The following is a 19300-nucleotide window of genomic DNA, read 5'->3' on the forward strand; positions in this document are numbered from 1 at the left end:
TAGCTACGGTTTTCGGCAGTTGGGTAGTTTAGAGCGATTGGCCACAGTCTGCTACTAGATAATACTACCCTGGGTATGTACTAGCCGCGAAATCAGACCCACCTCACCGACTCGAATTGTTGCTACTAATCCACCTTTCTTCTATTGGGTTACCGGTCTTAGGATGATGCTCGGCGACGAGTTCGTTATTTTTGACAATAAGATGGATGAGGATAAGGGCTGAGCTGAGCGGGTATAACCTCGGTGTTTTTATGACCAGCAACTCCATCGAGCCTCCTTCCCAATGTACAGATAAACGCAATGATCTATTCATAGGTTGGCCAGACCATATCACGTGTCTGGTTAGTCATTCGTGCACGTGATGTATACTTAAAACTTTAATCTTTTCTCCGGGCATGTCCAGTCACGTGGGGGTGCCACGCCTCTAGGCTGGGCAAAGCCTCGATGTCTGACACGGGGTGAAAGGCGGTTGTCAGCGACTGCACGACACGAGCACATTGTGACTGGTGCACCCGTTTATTTACCAATGATTCGATAACATCTTCGAGGCTCAATAGGCCCATGAGGCAGACATGGTCGAGTCTGACAATGGACCAACGGGCCGAAGCATTCCACCAAGCAAGCAAAGGCCTTGGTTGCCCACTTCTCTGAGGCGTCCCTACCTCTCTGCTTTGGCTGTCTACTTTATTCTAATGGCAGTTTCCATCGAGGCTCTTCGTCAGTACTCAAACCGTCACCATGGGCTCATTCATGTCAAGTCATACGAGGACCTCGCCCGGTTTACCTCAGGAGTCTACACCTATGTACCCACTGCATTTGCCATTTTAGCAGTGGCGTTATGGAATGTATGCGCTTTGGATGTTCTGCGGTTGGAGCCGTTTTTTCAACTCGCCAAACCTAATGGTGTCCCCGGAGACATTCTCTTCACCAATTACTGCTTCTTCTATGGCATCATGGCCCCCATCATGGCGATCCGAAACCGACATTGGATTGTAGCGGCTGTGTCATCGACTTCAATTATTCTACGAATGATGTTGCCCTCCGTACTGTCTGGTCTCGTGGACCTTGATGAGCCAAACATCGTCTTCGCGAGGCATCTCGATACCTGGCCCAGTCTGATGAGCCTGGAATCGCAGAACACTTTACTAGCGAACGCTGCAGCCCGTCTCGGGAATAACGCCTCAACTCATGTGGATACATTCTTCGCTTATCAAGTACCTAGTTATTCCATGCCGCCCATCTCAATGCCAGCACACTCCAGACCGGGAACGGGAACTTCAACCTGGGAACTCAATCAAGACATTTACTGGTCTGACATTAGTTGTGTGGAAACCCATTCAACCGAAGTCATTCCTGGTAAGATATTTGATTCTCAAGATGGCACGCCACTTTTGGAATGGAACATTCGCAACTTGTCGATTCGGAGCTCCTCGGGCACTGAAGAGGCCTCCAATTGTGAGATAAAAATATCTCTGACCAGCACCGACCCGCCCAACGATCGACTGCCTCAGCTCATGTACTGGGAGCCTCGTGGCTCATACGGAAATTCCAGTGCCATTTTCACCTGGAACGGTGACGGATGTACGCCCTTCTCGCTGTTTGGAATTTCCATCGATGTAAACCCCACGTTGAACAATCTATCATCCAAAGCCAGTGTCTTCGGGTGTACGAGCACATATCTACGCACCAATGCCGACATAACCCTGCCAGCAAACACGTCAATAGCCACTGCCACGAATATCTCTAGTTCGACAACTTCTTTGACTTCTACGGATCTCGGCCTTACGGAGTTCCAACGTATGCTTTTCTCAAGGCTTTCTCTTGATGGTCGCGGGCGATTGCACCAAATAGAATCGGACATCGCTTCCTTGGCCGATGCACAGTCTGATCGCATCAGTCTCGCCCAGTACCAAAAAAATATCGGTGAGACTTGGAATCAACATTTTGTTGCCTCAATGAACCGATTTTTCAACACAACAGCGGATCCGAATCGGATTGCGGCCAAGCATAGCTCTTGGACCATCGTGTATAGTGTCACATCTCAGACAGCCACTCTGGCGGAGGTTCTTTTGCTTTCAGCAGCCTCATTGCTCCTCGTGATGTTCTTTCTGTACCCGCTACGGCCAAGCTTTCTTTGTTCAGATCCTGGTCCGATCGCAGCGCAATGTGCCCTTGTCACAGACATGTTCACTTCGCTCAACCATATCACGGATTCTGGAATAGATTATTGCCGTGCAACTCCCCGGCAACTTCGTCGGTTTTCCCGGTCTCTGTGGTGTAAATTGATTGACGGGCCTAATGGCAAGCACATCGAGATAACCCCACGCCAGGGCCAGGCTGCAACAGTGGAGAATCGAGCTCCGCGCAGGATGCAACTTAATACGCGACCCCATTTCTTGACGCCTCTTTGGTTTCTGATAGAATGTCTGCTCATGACAGGTGTACTAATTACATTCGGAATAGCCTTTCAATTTATTCGGCTGGATAAATTTGATACATCTGACTCTACCGGCACTACCGTGCTTTGGCTTTTCTTGGACTATGGCCCGACTGTTGTCGCCTCTATGATCAGTTCCCTCTTTGTCTCCGTCCACCGACACATCGGAAGCATTGAGCCGTGGGTCCAGCTCCGCGAAGGCATGGCTACGTCCAAAGCTTCATTGGCAGCTAATTTTGGCTCTCATACTTCTCTGACGATCTGGAGGCAGTTCCGTGACAAAAGGCCGCCTCTCATTGTCATTCTCTCTGTGATCTGTATCTTTGACTTTGGCCTCACCATCGCCAGCAGTGGAATGTTTGAGCCCTCTGTCGATACATGGATGGACCATACCGAAGTTATCACCGCACAGTATAACACTTCGGTGTTTGTCAATCCACATATTCGGACCGAATTCAGTGGAACCAATTTGATTTCTGATGTTCTGCTCATCGGAAGGCCGATGCTTTCTTGGAATACTGCCAACCTGTCGTTCTACCCCCTTGGAATAGATGACCCTGACGCCGAATATGTGGACCGGGCTATCTATACCGCTCGAACGCGTGGGGTTGGGGTCGAGCTTCAGTGTGGCCAGGCATCTTACAGCCATAGCTCGTCCAATTCTTCGTATTGGAACTACAATTCCTCCGTGGGCACAACAGAATCAAGTTGCACCGCAGAGATGCAATCGCCAGTTGCGCTCGATACATCATTTAAAACATACAACGGATCGCTCTATTTCAGTGCTGCTTTAAATTCAAGTCGCGCATGTCAGAGGTCTTTCACTATTGGCCTCGAGGAGATAAACAATACTCGGATTGCCCATGGGGGCTTCGCAACCGTTTTCTACTGCAGCCCTAAACTCATACTTGGAGATTTCAGGTTGGATTTCGACCTTGATGGAATCGTTTCTCACCACCAGCCTATACATGCCAGCTCGATCACGAGTGGACAAATGTTCCAAAATGCCTCGGACAGCCTATCGTCATTCAACGATGCCTTTATGCGATATGCCCAAGTCGACAACTCCTGGAACGCGCTTGTGACATCGCAAGTCTACAACATTCTTGGTTCTGGCTCAGCTTCTCGAGGCTCTTCTTCGCCACATTCTCACTCCAAACGGCCTACTCACAAGCACCATCATAAACTTCTCCCGACAACTGAGTCCCAGAAGCAGGCGCTCGTCATGCGCACTGTGCAACTTGCATATCAGACAGCTTTCAGCAGCTATATAAGCCTCCAGCGGGATCTCTACCTTTCTCCTCTTACGTCTTCGGGAAACACTAACGCAAGTTTGCCCGCTACTGTGACATTTGCTGCATGGTACATTGAACCATCCAACATAACAATTGTTGTAATTATTGTTATTCTTTCCATTGATCTTGCCATCCTCATGGGTGTCTTTTGGCTACGCCATGGGCATTATTCCGGTCCGCCCTTTCCTCGTTCAATCGGATCTTTGATCCCCTGGGTCCTCCACAGCAGAATGTTGAATGATGTGCGCGGTACCAGCACTTGGAGTGAAGAAAAGCGCAACGAGCACCTATGCAAGCTTGGTCATCGGTACAAATTTGGCAACCTAGGCAGTGCCGACGGTCGGGTCGGCCTTGATTACGACGAGAAACCTGCGATAGAGGAAGAGGATCATGAGTTGGCTACATTTGGGCCATCCCAGCAATCCAGAAGCGGAGAGCCTGAAATTCATATGGCCGATGATGGCGGGACTTTGTTGAATCATTCTGTACATAGCTCAGGTACATAGAACTTACATTTATCAACAGTGGATTTCACCATTTACTACGTCGACTTCGTTTACAAACGCTATCGACTTTTTCAACTTTTTCTCGTTTTTAATCAAGAGAAAGCATAAATATATTCATATAAATCAAGATTTCTAAATTACTCCAGTACTCCGATCTTGCGATCTACTTCTTCAACCAATCCCCGGATTGTCGATTCGTTCCATTCTATTCCATGCCGACCCCAAAATGTTGATTAAAATTTAGATGAAATGAAAAGCGGGATTGACCGTGAAGTTGGCCGACCCTGTGTGGTTGTCTCGACCGGCATGCCGATTTGCTTTCAATCGCGCTTGGCAGGGCCGGTGGCCTGGGGGACGGATGAGGACCAGGCTTCAGCTTGGGCGCTCTGAATGACTTGAAGGTCCGGGTTCAGCTGTTTATACAAGCTAGCCTGTGCGGTTCCAGTGGCTTGGAGGTAACTGGAGTAGTCCGCGAGGTATTTTGACTCGGCTGCCTGTACGGATGGAGCGGGGGTATAACTAGCGTAGTTTGCCGATACCGAAGTCGGGATTGCTGAAAAGGTGGAGGACGGGGCCCAGCTTGTACCGGAATTTTGAGCTGGCAAGGCGAATGCGGAACCGAGAAGGCCCATGGAGATGAAAGTGGTGAAATGCATATTTTATTTTGACAAGTTGTTTCGGAGCTTCGAAAATGGTTGTGTGTGACAATTTGATTTGAAGGGGGGGTGAATAGTAACTTGATATACACTAGTAGCGATGAAGGAAATATGTAGCATCTTTATAGATCTCATCGGCTTGGTGACACAATTAATGTGGATACTATGACATGGTTGGGACCCTGACTTGAAAATTGTAGCCTGATCGCCGCGACAGAAATAGAAATCGCACATCAATGTATCTGGCGTGTGAATCGTCAGTCTGCCAGGCGGTGCATTTCGCAGGGTGGGGCGATGGCGATGTGATGCTTTCAAATGGTAAGATCTGCGGGATGGATCCCGCACTGCCCGATGAATAACATCATCGGGCAAGCCTCAAGTTTTAATAATATGTATGACCACTCACCTGTGAGCTTGGTGACTCCTGATTGACTACAGTACAGAGCACAACCCTGCACAAACATACGGCTGCCTTGTATCCGATGACTAGACCGCCGGGTCGTACGCGTCAATCTCATCTATGCATGTCATAAATTTACTCAACAGTCAGCCACAAGATTCGAGGCTCGCCACTCATGACAGCAACAATTGACCTAATGCCTTGGGTGAGACTAGACTCGCAAACAATACTTCACTGTGGAATGTGAGAAGACTGGCCAATTTGGAGCAATTGAAACTGCTTGTTTACAGAAAGTACGGTGCGAACTTGCTGGGTCATTCCCTTGAGCATCGTTATATGCACAGGCAGCCAGTTTACATGGGATTTTAGATCGTGCAGGACAGAATGTCTGTGGATCCGTCAGCCCATTAACCTGATTTCAACATGCGGGCTTTCATATAACTAAGGAGTCCTCGCACAATTGTATCTTTCTCCATCACCTTTTCCTAATGATTCATGCCTTCTTGCTCATTGTGTATCCCTAGGTGAAGAAGACCCGAACACCTCTTTGAGGCCTTTTCGGCTGACCTTTCATCCACATCTATAGATACATAACACAAAAGACATTTCCGTGATTAGTGTGGGTATTACGGATCGCTGTCGATGGGTCGATGATGCTAGTCTTCGATCGTGCTTCGCTCTACGGGCGTACGCATTCAGGGCACGGGGTGTGTTGCTGGGGAACAAATCGAAACCTACAGAAGTCTACATATTGAAGGGCAATAAAATTCATAAGAAATGAAACAGTTCATTGAGAATATAAACATAATGGTATAATAATATCATTGAAGGGACTTATCCAAAGTCCCAACGAACCTCAATGTTTCAGAGGCAGATGGGTCGGCACCGCCTAACCGCATCTTTCACAACTTCTATCCCCTCTATACACAACCACTTCTCTATTATTAACACATTTAATCGGAGGCGTGCTTGTTGTCCTCGCTCTCGCCGCTGCTTCCAATCTCAACCTTCTCAGCATCAGCGGCATGGTCCGCAAAAGTCAGACCCAGCTCGCGCTGCATTTCAGAGATCTGCTCAATGGAGAGCTTGGGCAGCTCCTGGGCAACCTTGAAGGGCCACTTCTTCTCAATGTGAGCCTTGGCGAAGATGACATCGACCTCCTCCAGGTCACGACCAGCGGTCTCAACGTAGAAGAAATAGGCGAAGGGAATGCCGACAAAGTTGACCAGAGCAAAGAAGAGATAGATACCCCAAGGACTCTGGGAGGAGAAGACAGGAGTGAACATGACAACAGCGAAGTTGGTGATCCAGTTGGTGCAGGTAGAGGCGGAGGCAGCCATGGTACGAGTGCGGAGAGGGTTGATCTCCGGGGGTAGATCCAGGGCAGAGGAAGCGTAGTAAAAGCGAAGAAGACGATAAACAGGAAGATACCGACAGCGGCACCCTTGGCGTTCTGAGCGTTCTCATCGATCAGGCAGGCCATAGTGATAATGAAAGAAAGACCCTGGCCAGCAAAGCCGATGAGGAAGAGGTTACGGCGACCAACTCTCTCAACCATAAAGAAGGAAGGAATAGTGGCAAGGGCGTAAACAGTAGCAAAAACACCACCAATAATAAGAGCCATCTTGTGCTCCATGTGAAGGTTGTTCTCGAAAAGGAGGGTTGAGTAGTAGATAGCAGCGTTACAGCCGGTAAACTGCTGGAAGAATTGGCCAGAGCAACCGATCATCATACGCTGGAACTCTTGGGTCTTGCCAGTGGTGAAGAGAACCTTCCAGCTGGAGGCCTGTTGAGACTCAGAAGCCTTCATATCAGCCTTCATCAGGTTGAAATCGCGGAGCACATCCTCAGCGTCAGGGGAGCTGTCGTTAAGCTGAGCCATGACCTGGAGAGCCTCTTCATCCTTGCCCTGCATAATGAACCAGCGAGGGGACTCAGGCAGCATAAGAGCACCAACGGTAACCATAATGGCGAACAGGATCTGGAAGGCAACAGGGAATCGCCATTGAACGGAGGAGTCGACGTAGGACAAGCCGAAATCGAGCCAGTAGGCAATGAAGGTACCGACAGCGATAATAGCACCCTCGAAGCAGACGAGGAAACCACGGTTGTGGGCCTTGGAGCACTCAGATTGCCACACGGGGATAGTGGCGGTATCCATACCGTTTCCAAGACCAGAGATAACACGACCAATGACAAACTGACCCAGGCCCCAAGACTCACCAAAGGCAGCAGTGGAGAGGACAGTGCCGAGAACCATCAGCATACCACCCGCAACCAGGATGGGGGTGCGACCAGTACGTTGACCGAAGATGAGGGTGAAGATAGCGCCGAAGAAACAGCCCAGCTCGTAACAGGCAGTAACAGCACCCTGCAGAACAGAGACATGCTCTGCGGAGTGGCCAGGCAGGTCTTTATTGAGAACAGGGAATTCGCCGATGAAGGATGAACCTTGCAGAATACCGGACATCAGACCCTGATCATAACCGAACAGAGAGAAACCGACGACGGAAGTGAAGGTGATAGCATAGTGGAGCTTCTTGCCTCGAAGGCCAGAAGTGGTTGTCCACATCTTGAGTGATTTCCTTTCTTCGGAAGTGACCTCGACCTTACTGAATGAGGGAGGGAAAGGAGGGACTGAGACGACAGGAAAACGGCACGGACTCTGGGGGGGGATGGGCGACGCTTTTGTACCTTTTTCAGATGTATGCGGCCTGCGTCTGCCTCCTCACTCGTCTGCGGGCGTCAGGGCCCGGCCCCACGCGTCTCCATCGATTGGGTGCGCCAAGGGGGAGAAAAGTTTGAACATGACGACGGCGGCTTGGGCGCCCCAGGCAAGTCTCGCGACCCGCCGTGGAGACTAAGGCCTTGTGAGTGGACATGAGTGGACTAACGACGTAGGGAGGGGGCAAGTCTCGCGGGCTCCCGAGAGGGCCAAGCGCCCCGTCTCATGCGACTGGATGCTTACTTTTTTTCCCTTTTTTTCTTTCCTTTTTCCATTTTCCATTTTTCGATTTCGGTTCTCTCCTTCGGTTGCGGACGCCACCAAAAATGTGGCGGCCGGGAGCAGACCAAACCAAGGGGGGAGGAGAAAGGGGAAAATTCAAAATCAAAAATCAAAAACCAAAAAAAAAAAGTGTAGACCATATGGAGAGTTGTCAGCGTCGAGAATTACGATGTCGGGGCCGAAAATTGGCCCGTTGCCAAGGGCCAAGGGTAAAGAAGCTCCGCTAAGAGAATGAGAGCGCCACCCGTTCGCAGCGGTTTAGGGTTGGCGAAGCTTGGGTTTACTCTGTACAATTAAGCAACTTTGCAATACATTTTCAGCATGAATACCGAATGCCGGCAGTGAAGAAAAGTAGTAGAAGATCCATTCTTATCCAAACTAACTAATAATCGAACAGAACGATCATGGCAATGAACATCATCATTTGCTCTCCTCCCCCTGCTACTCGTCGCCCTCGCCTCGTGGGGGTGGATCACTTCCTGGAGCGGGTGGAGGATCATCTTTTCGGCTGCCGGAAAAGGAATCTCGCCCGACCCTCCACGGGGAAAAACGGGGAAAGACTGGAAGAGACTGGTGGGCCAAGGGGCTAAAAAGTCTTCTTCTGAAGCCAGTCAGCGTCCTCCGAGTAGAGCCTACCTTGGTGAAGCGAACCGGGGCCAGGCCGAATCATACCGTTGGATATTAATCATGAAACTCGCCTCAGTTGCCTCTTTGCTTTCCCCCGTCTTGGCCCCCGACCTGCCTGGTTGAACGCTGACGCCGAAGCCGACGGTCGGATAGGTTGCACTTCTTGAGACCGTGGCCCACCACCTCGGTTGACCGAGAGCCAATCGTAGTGATGGTTTAGCGGCAAACTCCCCGCGGGGACAAAGGCGGGTTGTTCTCTCAGTCTCTCAGTGGTGGCCTTCCTCCAACCAAGCCATCATCGGTACCAATGCGGATTATTTTAGCTCTCCTCATCCCGCCCTCCAGATAATCTCCGATGTTGCCGCGCAGATTCCGTACGAGTACATAGTAGTTGTGGCCGTGGTAGCCCCCCTACGTCACTGCTCAAAGGTCCATCTCCCACTCCACAAAGGAGATCGGAATAGGTAAGTCCAGAGAGGGACAAAGGATCTCCCCACATACGAGTAGACTACAGTGTGTCGGTTCGAGGTTCGAATCAAGGCCTTAATTAACCTTTCCCTTTCCACTTCCACTTCCAATTTCAATTCAATTCTACCCCGTGGAACCAAGACCGAGCGCAGCCCTACTCTCAATTTAAGATGGAGCAGTACTCGTACATACTCCGAACAGAGTCTCCGTACTCGTGTTCCATTACTCCATCGATGCCTGCCTGGCGCCAATCGGGAAAAAGAAATCTGATCAGGCCATAGAATCACAGTGAGAAATACATAGTAAAAAAACCAAGCAAACCAAGAAAAATCAAGCTCCAATAGCAAACGTAAGAAAAATCGGCCTGGCATTAAAACCCAAAACGGACGGGAGAGAACCGAAAACGGAAGGCAAGAAACGGAACTAGCCCGAAGCGGGGCAGCCTCCGCCCAAAACGGACGATTTTAAGGGTTTTTAAATTGCGCCACCCGTTCTTGACCGCCCGGCAGAATGGTAGTGGCCGCATGGCAAAGTCACGTGCCGACGGTCCTCCCCTGGCGGGCACGCCACCACCACCAGATAACCAGATAACCTTAAATTAAAAGAGGTCGACGGCAGATCTAGACATGCAAGGACCCTGGGGTGATCGAAGCTGGTAGTTTTTATTTCATCATTGAGGATACTAGTACTGCTCGCATGAGTGGGCAGAAAACTTGAACCTGAAGTGATGGTACCCGCGGGAGTGGTACTAGCATAGTAGTAGTCAAAATATATATTTACTGCGAGCCTGAGAACAAGCAATACCCAAGATTTTTCCAAGATTTTTCCAAGAAATCACCAAGACTCACCAAGACACACCAAGCTCCTCCAAGCTCCTCCAAGCCCTCTTAGCCACTCCTGCCAATCCAACAGCCAAGACATCCAAGGCTTCTCATTTCTTAATTTAACTGCCACCTTGCATATCCTCGATAAGCATACTCCGTATCGATAAAGTAGCTGTCCACCTTCGACCATCTCACTGGCATGTGGCGATCGCTGGGTCCTACTATCCACCTAGCCGCGACGTGCATTGAGCCAATTTTCATTGTGCCGTACTCCGTACAGTATGCTTCTAGCCCTTGCTGATCTTTCCTCAATTCAACAATCTCATGTTTATTTCTTTTTCTGGTTGACTGGTCTCGCTAATTGATCGGATCGTCAGGGGTAATGTTTACAGGAAAAATGGCCTGCTCCACTGCGGACAGGCAGAAAGTATATCGAGCGGAGGCTGATGGGGCATTCAATGTCGGGGAATGAAACGTTTCGAATTGACAGAGTACGAGTATTTCATCCAGACACAAGTCGTGGAAGCCCAAACCCTTGTGTACGAGTATACACCTCATTGATCAGGGGGTTTGGTTTAAGGAGAACGCAGTACGGCATAACTAATTTGCACCACTTCCAGGATTACAATAACTTGTGTGGCTTTGCACCTTGCATACGCACTAAACATAATCCTGCGCTCCTTCGACTGAAAGCCCGTCTCCCATGCCCGACAATACCCGTCCCGAGGACAGTGGGATTTTGCAAATTACCATCATTGAGAGCTGAATATTTACTCCGTAAGTCTTGGATGTCTCAGGTGACAGCGACACCAATTGCCGAGGATGCCTTTCTATCGATACTCGTGCCTGCCTCTCGCATGTGCCAGTGGCTTTGGCGGGCATAACCCGCAGCCTTAAAGTAACATGGCGTGGCATGTTTTTGCCAAGTCCTGCACTCGCTTTGGAATGAGTCAAAAGAGCTAATAAACTCACTCTGACGCCTTCAATGACTCGATTTCATAACAGAAATACCAAAAAGCCACCATGCACAGCAATGGAAAGTCTGTTCTCTCGCCAGACATTCCCTCACAGCAGTCCTCCTTGGCACAGCAAAGGAACATAGATTCTGGGGTCCCGACCGATCCCCCGCCCCCAGTCAACTTGATCAACCCCGTTGAACCCCTCAGCCCCCGCCCCATTTCCCCCGTCCTTGAACCCCCTGATGGGGGCCTCAAGGCGTGGACGCAGGCCGTGATGGGCCATCTCGTGGCCTTCAACACATGGGGATATATTGCCAGCTTTGGTGTTTTCCAAGCCTATTACCAGTCGGCTCTCGGGGTTTCCCCGTCCGCCATCTCCTGGGTAGGGTCCGTGCAAGTGTTTTTAATTTTTTTCGTCGGCACGTTCTCCGGTCGCGCCCTGGACGCAGGCTTTTTTCGCACAACCTTCTACAGCGGCGTGCTCTTGCAGCTGGTCGGAGTGTTTATGACCTCACTCGCCACCGAGTATTGGCAACTCTTTCTCGCTCAAGGTGTGTGCACCGGTCTGGGCAATGGCTTGCAGTTCTGTCCAGTAACGGGACTGGTCGCCACATATTTCTCCGACCGAAGGGTCTTTGCCTTGGCCTTTGTCCTCGTGGGCAGTGGGACCGGAGGCATGCTCTTCCCCGGCCTAGTCAAAACGCTCATTCCTGCGATCGGCTTTGCGTGGACAGTACGAATACTGGGGTTCGTCATGCTGGGCACCAGCATCCCTGCCATGGCACTGTTGCAACCGCGATTGCCACCACGTAGATCGGGTCCTTTAGTGGACTGGGTGGCTTTCAGAGAACCAACGTATGTTTTATTCTGCCTCGGCATGTTTCTGAACTTCTGGGGTCTTTATTTTGCGTTCTATTACATCGGTGCCTTTGGACGCAGTGTTCTTGGCCTCAGTTACGAAGACTCGAATACGCTCATCATTGTGACCAATGGGTCTGGAATTGTCGGTCGCCTTATTCCCGCTTATCTGGCCGATCGATCATTTGGACCCCTAAACACCATCATTCCATTGACTCTCGGCGCTAGTCTGATGATGTTTTGTTGGACCGCCGTACACTCGACGCCCGGGTTGTATGTTTTCGCCGTGCTTTACGGGATCTTCTCCAATGGGGTGCAGGGCCTCTGGCCCTCGACATTGTCTAGCTTAACCCCGGACTTGAGCAAAATCGGCATTCGTATTGGCATGGGCTTTACGATTGTTAGCTTCGCTTGTCTCACCGGTCCTCCACTCGGCGGCGCTCTCATTGCCAAGTTCGATGGCTATATGGGTGCGCAGATTTGGGGAAGCCTGACATTCTTGCTAGGCGCTGTAGTTCTTGTCACGGCCCGGGTTTTGAAGACCGGGGCCGTGGCTAAAGCCAAGATCTAATTCGATTGGCTTGTGCTTCTCACCGGTAAGTCGGGCGGGTGGATAGTATAGGGATCCATCGAAAGACACGGGCACGTACATGAGGTAGTATATGCACTCTGTAGGTGAGAATCATACGGAGTACAATAGTCGGAGAAAGCATGTGCGTGTACATCCATGTGGCATATTGATGCGTTTTTTGCGAGAGTCGAACTCGGTCGCGTCGCTACAAATCATGGGACGACTGTAGCTTTTGGAAACCGGTTATTCCGACATGCACCTCGAGCACATCTAAGTACAAGAGAGCAAACTTTATGGGAACCTTGGGATATAGTTGCTCTTCCGAGTGCTAACAGGCGGTGCACCTGCATGATGTATCATCTCGACACTATTATACGCCCAAAGGCCTTCTCACAAAAGTATCTTTTACATCGGAGGAGTAACTGCTAGAAATCGTCATCCATTAAGTGTTGACTCGGCATCCGTATTCCATATAAGCAATCCTGCTCTGCGCTTCGGAGTATACCTACTAATCCATACGAGTACAACCGGCCAAATTCGGCGCAACATCGAATTAGGTCTTGCCACATCAATGGGTGAGAATGGGGGCCATGTCACATCAATGACCACGGCCCCGTGGGCAGCAGTTGGACGCAGAGTCGAAATTGCGACCGACGGGCCTGATCCGAGTAAACACTCGTAGTGTGCTTTTCGGAGTACGGAGTGCAGGGATTTAATTTTAATTATTGCCAATTGATTTGATCCGTTCGGCAATTCCACCGGTGCGTTTCCCGATGTGCCCCAGCAAACTCCACTCGCTCCGATCTTCTCCGACTTCGAGTTTCATTGGTTGGTTTAAAATATGAGGCCTCAGGCAGGTTGATAACTACAACAAGAAGGGAGAGGTTACTGTTATTCTACGAATTTATGACTTGAATGATGTTATCATTGTTCAGGCCATTGAATAAAGCAGTCCATGGTGATCTGATTTACCATATCCATCTAGCTCCTTGTGCCTCCTCCTCCAGTCGACCTTTCGATGATCACCTCCCGTGGCTGCGTCCTAGATTTTCACCATCACTGACTCCATTGCCTTAATCCCAGCTCTCAGTGTGTCCCATCCATCCATCCGTCTTTGAAATTATTTCCCCTGGCCGCTTTGTCTGCCCGGCATGGTGGTCCAGAATCCTACCATCACTGGTTGAGTTTCCCCTCAACGAAGGTGATTGCACCGATCGTGTCACGCCAAGCGTCATATGAGGCACTCAGAATTCCCTGCGTCTCATCCACGACATCTTCTCCTCCACTTGTAATCAAGAAAGGGCGCTCAAGAAATTCTCGGGGATTGAGGAGAGCGGGCCAAAAGTCGGCGTGTGTCCTGCTGACTTCGTTGAACAGCATGTCCACTTGAATTTGGAGCCCCGAAAGAATGGAAATGCGAGTGGTCTGATCGGTGAAGTTGGGGGTCGATAGAAATGCTTGACTGCGAGTAAACTGCCTTTTGGAGCGAGTTGACGTACTCTCGAGAACTCCCGACGGGACCAGTAGACAGAGCAACGCCCTTTTGAGCTTCCACTAGGCTGAGATCGAGAAATGTCTTCAGCTTCAGAAGAAAAAGAGGCACGGTTAGGGAGATCCCGATATTCAAGCCCAAAAAAATATTTACGGGCTCGAATATGTTAGCATTCTCGACATCGAAGTGTGGCAACCCAGGATTGCTCCAGTTGTCATAGGAGTGATTGGAAACCAGCACCCAAGACTTGAGAAAAGCATAGCATTCCCGGTCCTGATTGAGGCGAATCATCATCGGAGCTACAGTCTTGCGTTCACCCAGGTTGTCGTTCGGAGATAGGCGAAGCATCTCCATGGAATGCTGCAACTGCTTTTCGACGGCTTCCCGAGTGTTGATCCCACTGATCATCCCCACTAGCACGCATCGATGGAGTATATAAGAGCGCATCTCGGGTCCGAACTCGTTGATACTGCCCTGAATGAAGGGGTCGCTGCTCGATGAATCACGCAAAATCTGCTCTTGCTCTTCCAGGGAAGCTCGGGCCCTTTCGATAGCTTTGCGGGCGGATTTGTGCTCGGGAAAGTGTTCAACCTGATGCTCGCGGCCACAGTAAACCATCACTCTGCATCGGGAGCATCTCAGGAGTGGTTTATCCTTGCCACAGACGCCACAACCGGATTGTATCTTCAGGCAGGGCACCCGATTGGAGATCTGACAAGGTGTAAATATTGAGAATCCGCGAGGTGCCGTGGTTGCTAGTGAAAAGACGAGGTGAAAGTGAGCTGAGTGCTGAACGGATATTCTGGCGCTGTCACCGGGGCAAAAGGTTGGCGTAATGACTTACCTTTGCAGACTGAGCCGAATGTAAAGCCCGGAGAAGAAAAGTGAGAGTGAGAGGAATTTTGAGGATGAGAACCTTGGAAAGCGAGGATGAGAGGGCGAGATGAGAAGGGTGAGCGTGAGAAGAGAAGTTGGAGGTTAGTGATGTCAACGGGTGTTGCAGAAGAAACAAACGCGGGTGGCTGCCTAGCTGGACTACCGGGACTTTCCAATATTTTTTGTATGTTGAAAAAGGAATTGAATTAGGTTGTATTAGTGAACAAGGAGATTTGTGAGTTCATACTCGACATAAATGGTCGCATCGCTGCAAATTCGGGTCTCTGGAAAAACGAGACAAGAAGCTTTCGTTCCGGCTGCATAGAAGGTGATCTACAACCTGCTAGGTATGCGCAACAGGCTATCACTGGGAAAGGAACGAGGTGCTGGCGAAATGTACCAACTGAAGGATGAAGAAGCAAGGGTAGAGACCGAATAATATTACGGCAACACGCATCTGGATTGAGTTGAGATGCCTTGGTAGCCTCGTCCAGAATGGGGAGGATCTGGCCGTAGACGTTGAGACTGATACCCCAGAAAAAAGTCATAAGGTGGCTATTTGCAAGCTCTTCGCTCGAGATAGTCTCTGGTAGTGGCTCGTCCGGATCTAACAAGATCGTGGACTTGGAGAGTGTTGCGTCCCAAATAGCTATTTTTGCAATCATTTGGAAAGCTCTACTACGAAGCAAAGCCCTCAATTTCGATGCAGCAGCAGAATTTCCCAGGAATATCAGATCATCGATGCCCTCACAAAGACCGGGAAGCTCCACAGCAATATCTATGAGCAAATCTTTGGGTGTCTTTGGGTGATGAATCCAAGGAATTGTCATCCAATCGGTGCTGCTGAGAGCACAGGCCTTTCGGATACGTATCGCACAGACAGCCTTTGTGAATTTGGAATTAGCGTTTGAGAGCATATTCAAACTAGAGGAGTTATTTCATACGTGGTTGAACCTTCCATCAGCAAATAACCTGTGAGCTCGGCCAGTGGCGAAGAACAATGGGTGTTTGGAGAGGGTAATTGCAAGATCCCCGGAGTGATGAGCTTTCCAGCCGAGATAGTGCGCCATGGTATTTCCAGTTTCCCCACCATACAAGGCCTATCCTCCGCATTTTGTCAGTCAAATCTAGGTGGCATATTCAAGCATGATGATGTGGATACCTCATAGAAACTCAATACACGGGTTGCGCCAATCAACTCAAGATCGTTGGTCCTGGGAGCTGTTAAGGCTGCCCCTGTTTTCTGGAGAGAAAGAGTATACAATCTAAGCGCTTCTCTTTCCATCCATTCCGTACCTGATTCTGTGCTTGCAATAGACCTCAATGCCAGGGCTCCGAGTCCAATTTTCAGCAAGTTGCTCTGGGGAACAAGCTCTTGCAACGCGCTGATGGAACCACCCAAGGCTCTAATCGTTTCATTAAACAGTGGATACGAGTGGCCGTTTGGCATATAGTTGCTCCAGAATATTGCTTCTAGGCCCGATTGACATGCACTTTTGGAAAGGGACAAAGCGTTACCCGGCGCAGGGGGGGAGAGATCGGATATCCTTTTCGGCCCTCTCAAATATTAATGGCGATTTAGAAGACGATATCTGGGAATGTGACTTGGGCACATGGTATTGGTAGATTTCCAGACCGTCCTTATACCCCTCGCACTTGATGCATGCCTTTCTGCACTGTCCACAGGTGGGTTGCTGCAGGTCGCACTAGTCATGTGGTTAGTCAGTTATGAACTCTCCGTGCTCATCCGTAGATCGTGGGACTCGGGAATAACCTGGAACTTACACCTTTCTTCCGTCTTCTGCAGGTACGGCATGCTTTTGACCGACCAGGCACTCCTACCATCACGCTGGGAGTTTATTATTATTCAAATGGGGGTCGTCGATAGTGAGAGCTCAAGATCACGGCGCTCGGGAAGGCCTGGAACCCCCCCGATTTTCCTTTTATACAACGGGCGATTCGTAGCTACCAGAGCTAGAGTCCAAAAGTTGAGTGTTTGGCAGCATGACAACGTTGGAGCTGGGGGGGATTACTGGGCGTTTGTTAGCCTTGGAGACTAAGCCTAAAAGGGTACATTCTGCGCGCCTTGTTTGCTGACTTCTGAGCGGATGCTGAGGAATTGGGGGCCAATTCCAAAGATGCCCAACCAAAAGTCGAGAGGCATTATCCATGAACCATTTCTGTAAGCAGGAACAGCAGGCTTATACTTTGCCGAATCGTTCTTCATAATTTAACGCGTTTCGGGCCCTCGGGTGAAATTTCACTGTTGTCGCCGTGACTAGCCTGATGAAAATAGTAGCTATAAACGGGGAACGAGGTGGATGATTTTCATACAAACTTCAAAAGATTGGCTAGCATCTCTCAAGTCTTAAAAAATTGACTCTCCTGCTCGAAAATTATTTGGAGCGGAAATCTGACTCTCGCAGAAACAGTTTTCCATCCCGATGTTCCCCTTCATTCCAACCAGTTTCCATCCTCGACTGGCAAGGGCAGTGATCTGATTAGTGTCACCAACCGAGACGAATTTGTCGCCTTTGTTGAAAGATCGCGAAAGGGCTGGAAGAGATATACGTTCACCCCCGCAATGCATGGAGTGATTGGTAGCAACTTCACACTTTTCCCGAAGTGAGTCCCACATTTCCACGGCCTACAGTCCCTTGAAAGCAAGCGCCACAGTGACCTACGATGGGACCGATTTTCTGGTCCTGAGATAACTGTACGGGCCTGGTGCAGGAAGTCTACATAACGCAAAACCTGATTCAATATTTCCATGCGATGGGACTGACAGCCATCGGTGTCTGAGAGGTTTTGCCTATCTCGAAATTGGAATTTCAGTAGGACTAGGAAATCCTACTCCTGCTTAGGGATGGAAAGGTGTCGATGATGAAATCTACCGTATCTTCTCTCGTTTGTCAGCTTATACATAGAATGAGGAGTTGGAAGTCTTGATTATTTGAAGATTTCATTATTGCATGCATAGCTACTAACTATACATTGGCCTATACTGTTGTTCAAGCCCCTGCATAGCTTAATCGTTGGATCTTTGCATGTCTTTAGCTAACGCATGGATAAGTAAGTACACAACATAACCGACGCCACAAATACGGCCGAGCTGAAGGCAATCATATTCTTGACTGCCTGTTCGTGATGCTTTTGCATCGTATTTGCGATGCGGTCTGCCCAGGCCTTCGGGGGGTTACCATTAGGAAAAATTGTAGTTGGAACATCTCGGCCTAAAAACTTGCAAAGGGGTTCCCAGCCATCTTCTACCGACCATTCCAGCAATCTGTCTTCTGGAAGATTCAAACTTCGTATCGTGGCAACATGCTCCTTGTAAATCAATTTCCCACTGGAATGAAAACCTCCCCGAAAGAACCGGGGCATCATCGTCCGGGACATTGTTTGGCGGATCCAAAATAGCTCGGCGCTGAACCAGCTTTTGCACCAATCCCAATCGATCGGATTCCGAGCAAAATAACCCATTGTCTGCTCCATACTGGAATACCAGCCATCCAGATCTTTGCGGATGTTGAGAATTACTTTTGCATCCGGGTATGCGGTAATCAGCTCTACTGCAAATTCCGCCGCAAAGAGGTCGCTAACACCCACGCAATCACTTAGAACCGTATCGAAATCTTCCGCATTTAATTGTTGTGTTTGCTTATCATTCTCGAATGTGCTATATTTCTTTTGAAGAAGACGGTATATTGTCTCCAACGATGACGGTGGGAGAATCGTGTCGAAACCATGGTGAGTATGTTCGAAGCCGATAATATGGAGCGCTTCGCGTAGGGACTCGGTTCCCGACCGTGAGATACCGACAGCCAGTACTTTCATGCGTGTCTTCTCATCTCTTTTACCGGTTGTTGGACATGGAAGCCCATAGATATAGTGAAGGATCCAGTCTGGAATTGGGACCATGATAAATGAAATGAAGAAAATACAAAGACAGCGTGGGGAAATAGTAAGCTGTCATGTTGATCTTGTATTTATAGCGGGGCCTCGTTAATTCCGTCTTGCGTCGCATTCAGCCTACACGGATAAGCGGTATATTATTAGGCGTCCAACAGGTGTCATCCGGACTGATGATAGCTTGACCACGACCGCGACTTGGCGATCGCGGGGTAAAAAAGGTAGAAATTGGCCTTGTCATAAGGTAAAACTTGAAGATTTTCGAACCATTTTAGGTAGTTGAAGTTGACAGAATTCAAAAGAGAATTGTATTTTTTTTTTTAAAGAAAAAAGTAATATAACTCGTGTTGGAATTCCCTTGATCTTTTCGCGCCAATTCAAGAAACGATATACATTCTCTTGCATACTATGT

The 19300-nt window shown here is 49.3% G+C and overlaps 6 protein-coding genes across 6 annotated transcripts; 2 read left to right on the forward strand and 4 right to left on the reverse strand.

Moving 5' to 3' along the window:
- Positions 1-572: 572 nt before the first annotated feature.
- Positions 573-4238, forward strand: N7481_002939 (DUF3433 domain-containing protein; the record flags this gene model as incomplete). Its single annotated transcript, XM_057262158.1, has 1 exon — positions 573-4238. The coding sequence occupies one exon, from the start codon at positions 573-575 to the stop codon at positions 4236-4238; it is 3666 nt and encodes a 1221-aa protein (XP_057123819.1).
- A 320-nt stretch (positions 4239-4558) lies between these two features.
- On the reverse strand, positions 4559-4870 carry N7481_002940 (uncharacterized protein; the record flags this gene model as incomplete). Its single annotated transcript, XM_057262159.1, has 1 exon — positions 4559-4870. The coding sequence occupies one exon, from the start codon at positions 4868-4870 to the stop codon at positions 4559-4561; it is 312 nt and encodes a 103-aa protein (XP_057123820.1).
- Positions 4871-6247: 1377 nt separating this feature from the next.
- On the reverse strand, positions 6248-7866 carry N7481_002941 (sugar porter family MFS transporter; the record flags this gene model as incomplete). Its single annotated transcript, XM_057262160.1, has 2 exons — positions 6248-6658; positions 6730-7866. 2 exons carry the CDS (start codon positions 7864-7866, stop codon positions 6248-6250), a joined length of 1548 nt encoding a protein of 515 aa, XP_057123821.1.
- A 3377-nt stretch (positions 7867-11243) lies between these two features.
- On the forward strand, positions 11244-12608 carry N7481_002942 (Major facilitator superfamily domain general substrate transporter; the record flags this gene model as incomplete). Its single annotated transcript, XM_057262161.1, has 1 exon — positions 11244-12608. The coding sequence occupies one exon, from the start codon at positions 11244-11246 to the stop codon at positions 12606-12608; it is 1365 nt and encodes a 454-aa protein (XP_057123822.1).
- Positions 12609-13781: 1173 nt separating this feature from the next.
- Positions 13782-14718, reverse strand: N7481_002943 (uncharacterized protein; the record flags this gene model as incomplete). The annotated part of the gene is made up of 2 exons (XM_057262162.1): positions 13782-14070; positions 14108-14718. The coding sequence occupies 2 exons, from the start codon at positions 14716-14718 to the stop codon at positions 13782-13784; spliced, it is 900 nt and encodes a 299-aa protein (XP_057123823.1).
- A 3315-nt stretch (positions 14719-18033) lies between these two features.
- Positions 18034-18897, reverse strand: N7481_002944 (sulfotransferase family protein; the record flags this gene model as incomplete). Its single annotated transcript, XM_057262163.1, has 1 exon — positions 18034-18897. One exon carries the CDS (start codon positions 18895-18897, stop codon positions 18034-18036), a length of 864 nt encoding a protein of 287 aa, XP_057123824.1.
- Positions 18898-19300: the final 403 nt, after the last annotated feature.

Source organism: Penicillium waksmanii (assembly GCF_028829765.1).
Source record: "Penicillium waksmanii strain IBT 27052 chromosome Unknown utg000004l:1.0-5674109.0:1.0-5678898.0, whole genome shotgun sequence".
Taxonomy (NCBI): domain Eukaryota; kingdom Fungi; phylum Ascomycota; class Eurotiomycetes; order Eurotiales; family Aspergillaceae; genus Penicillium; species Penicillium waksmanii.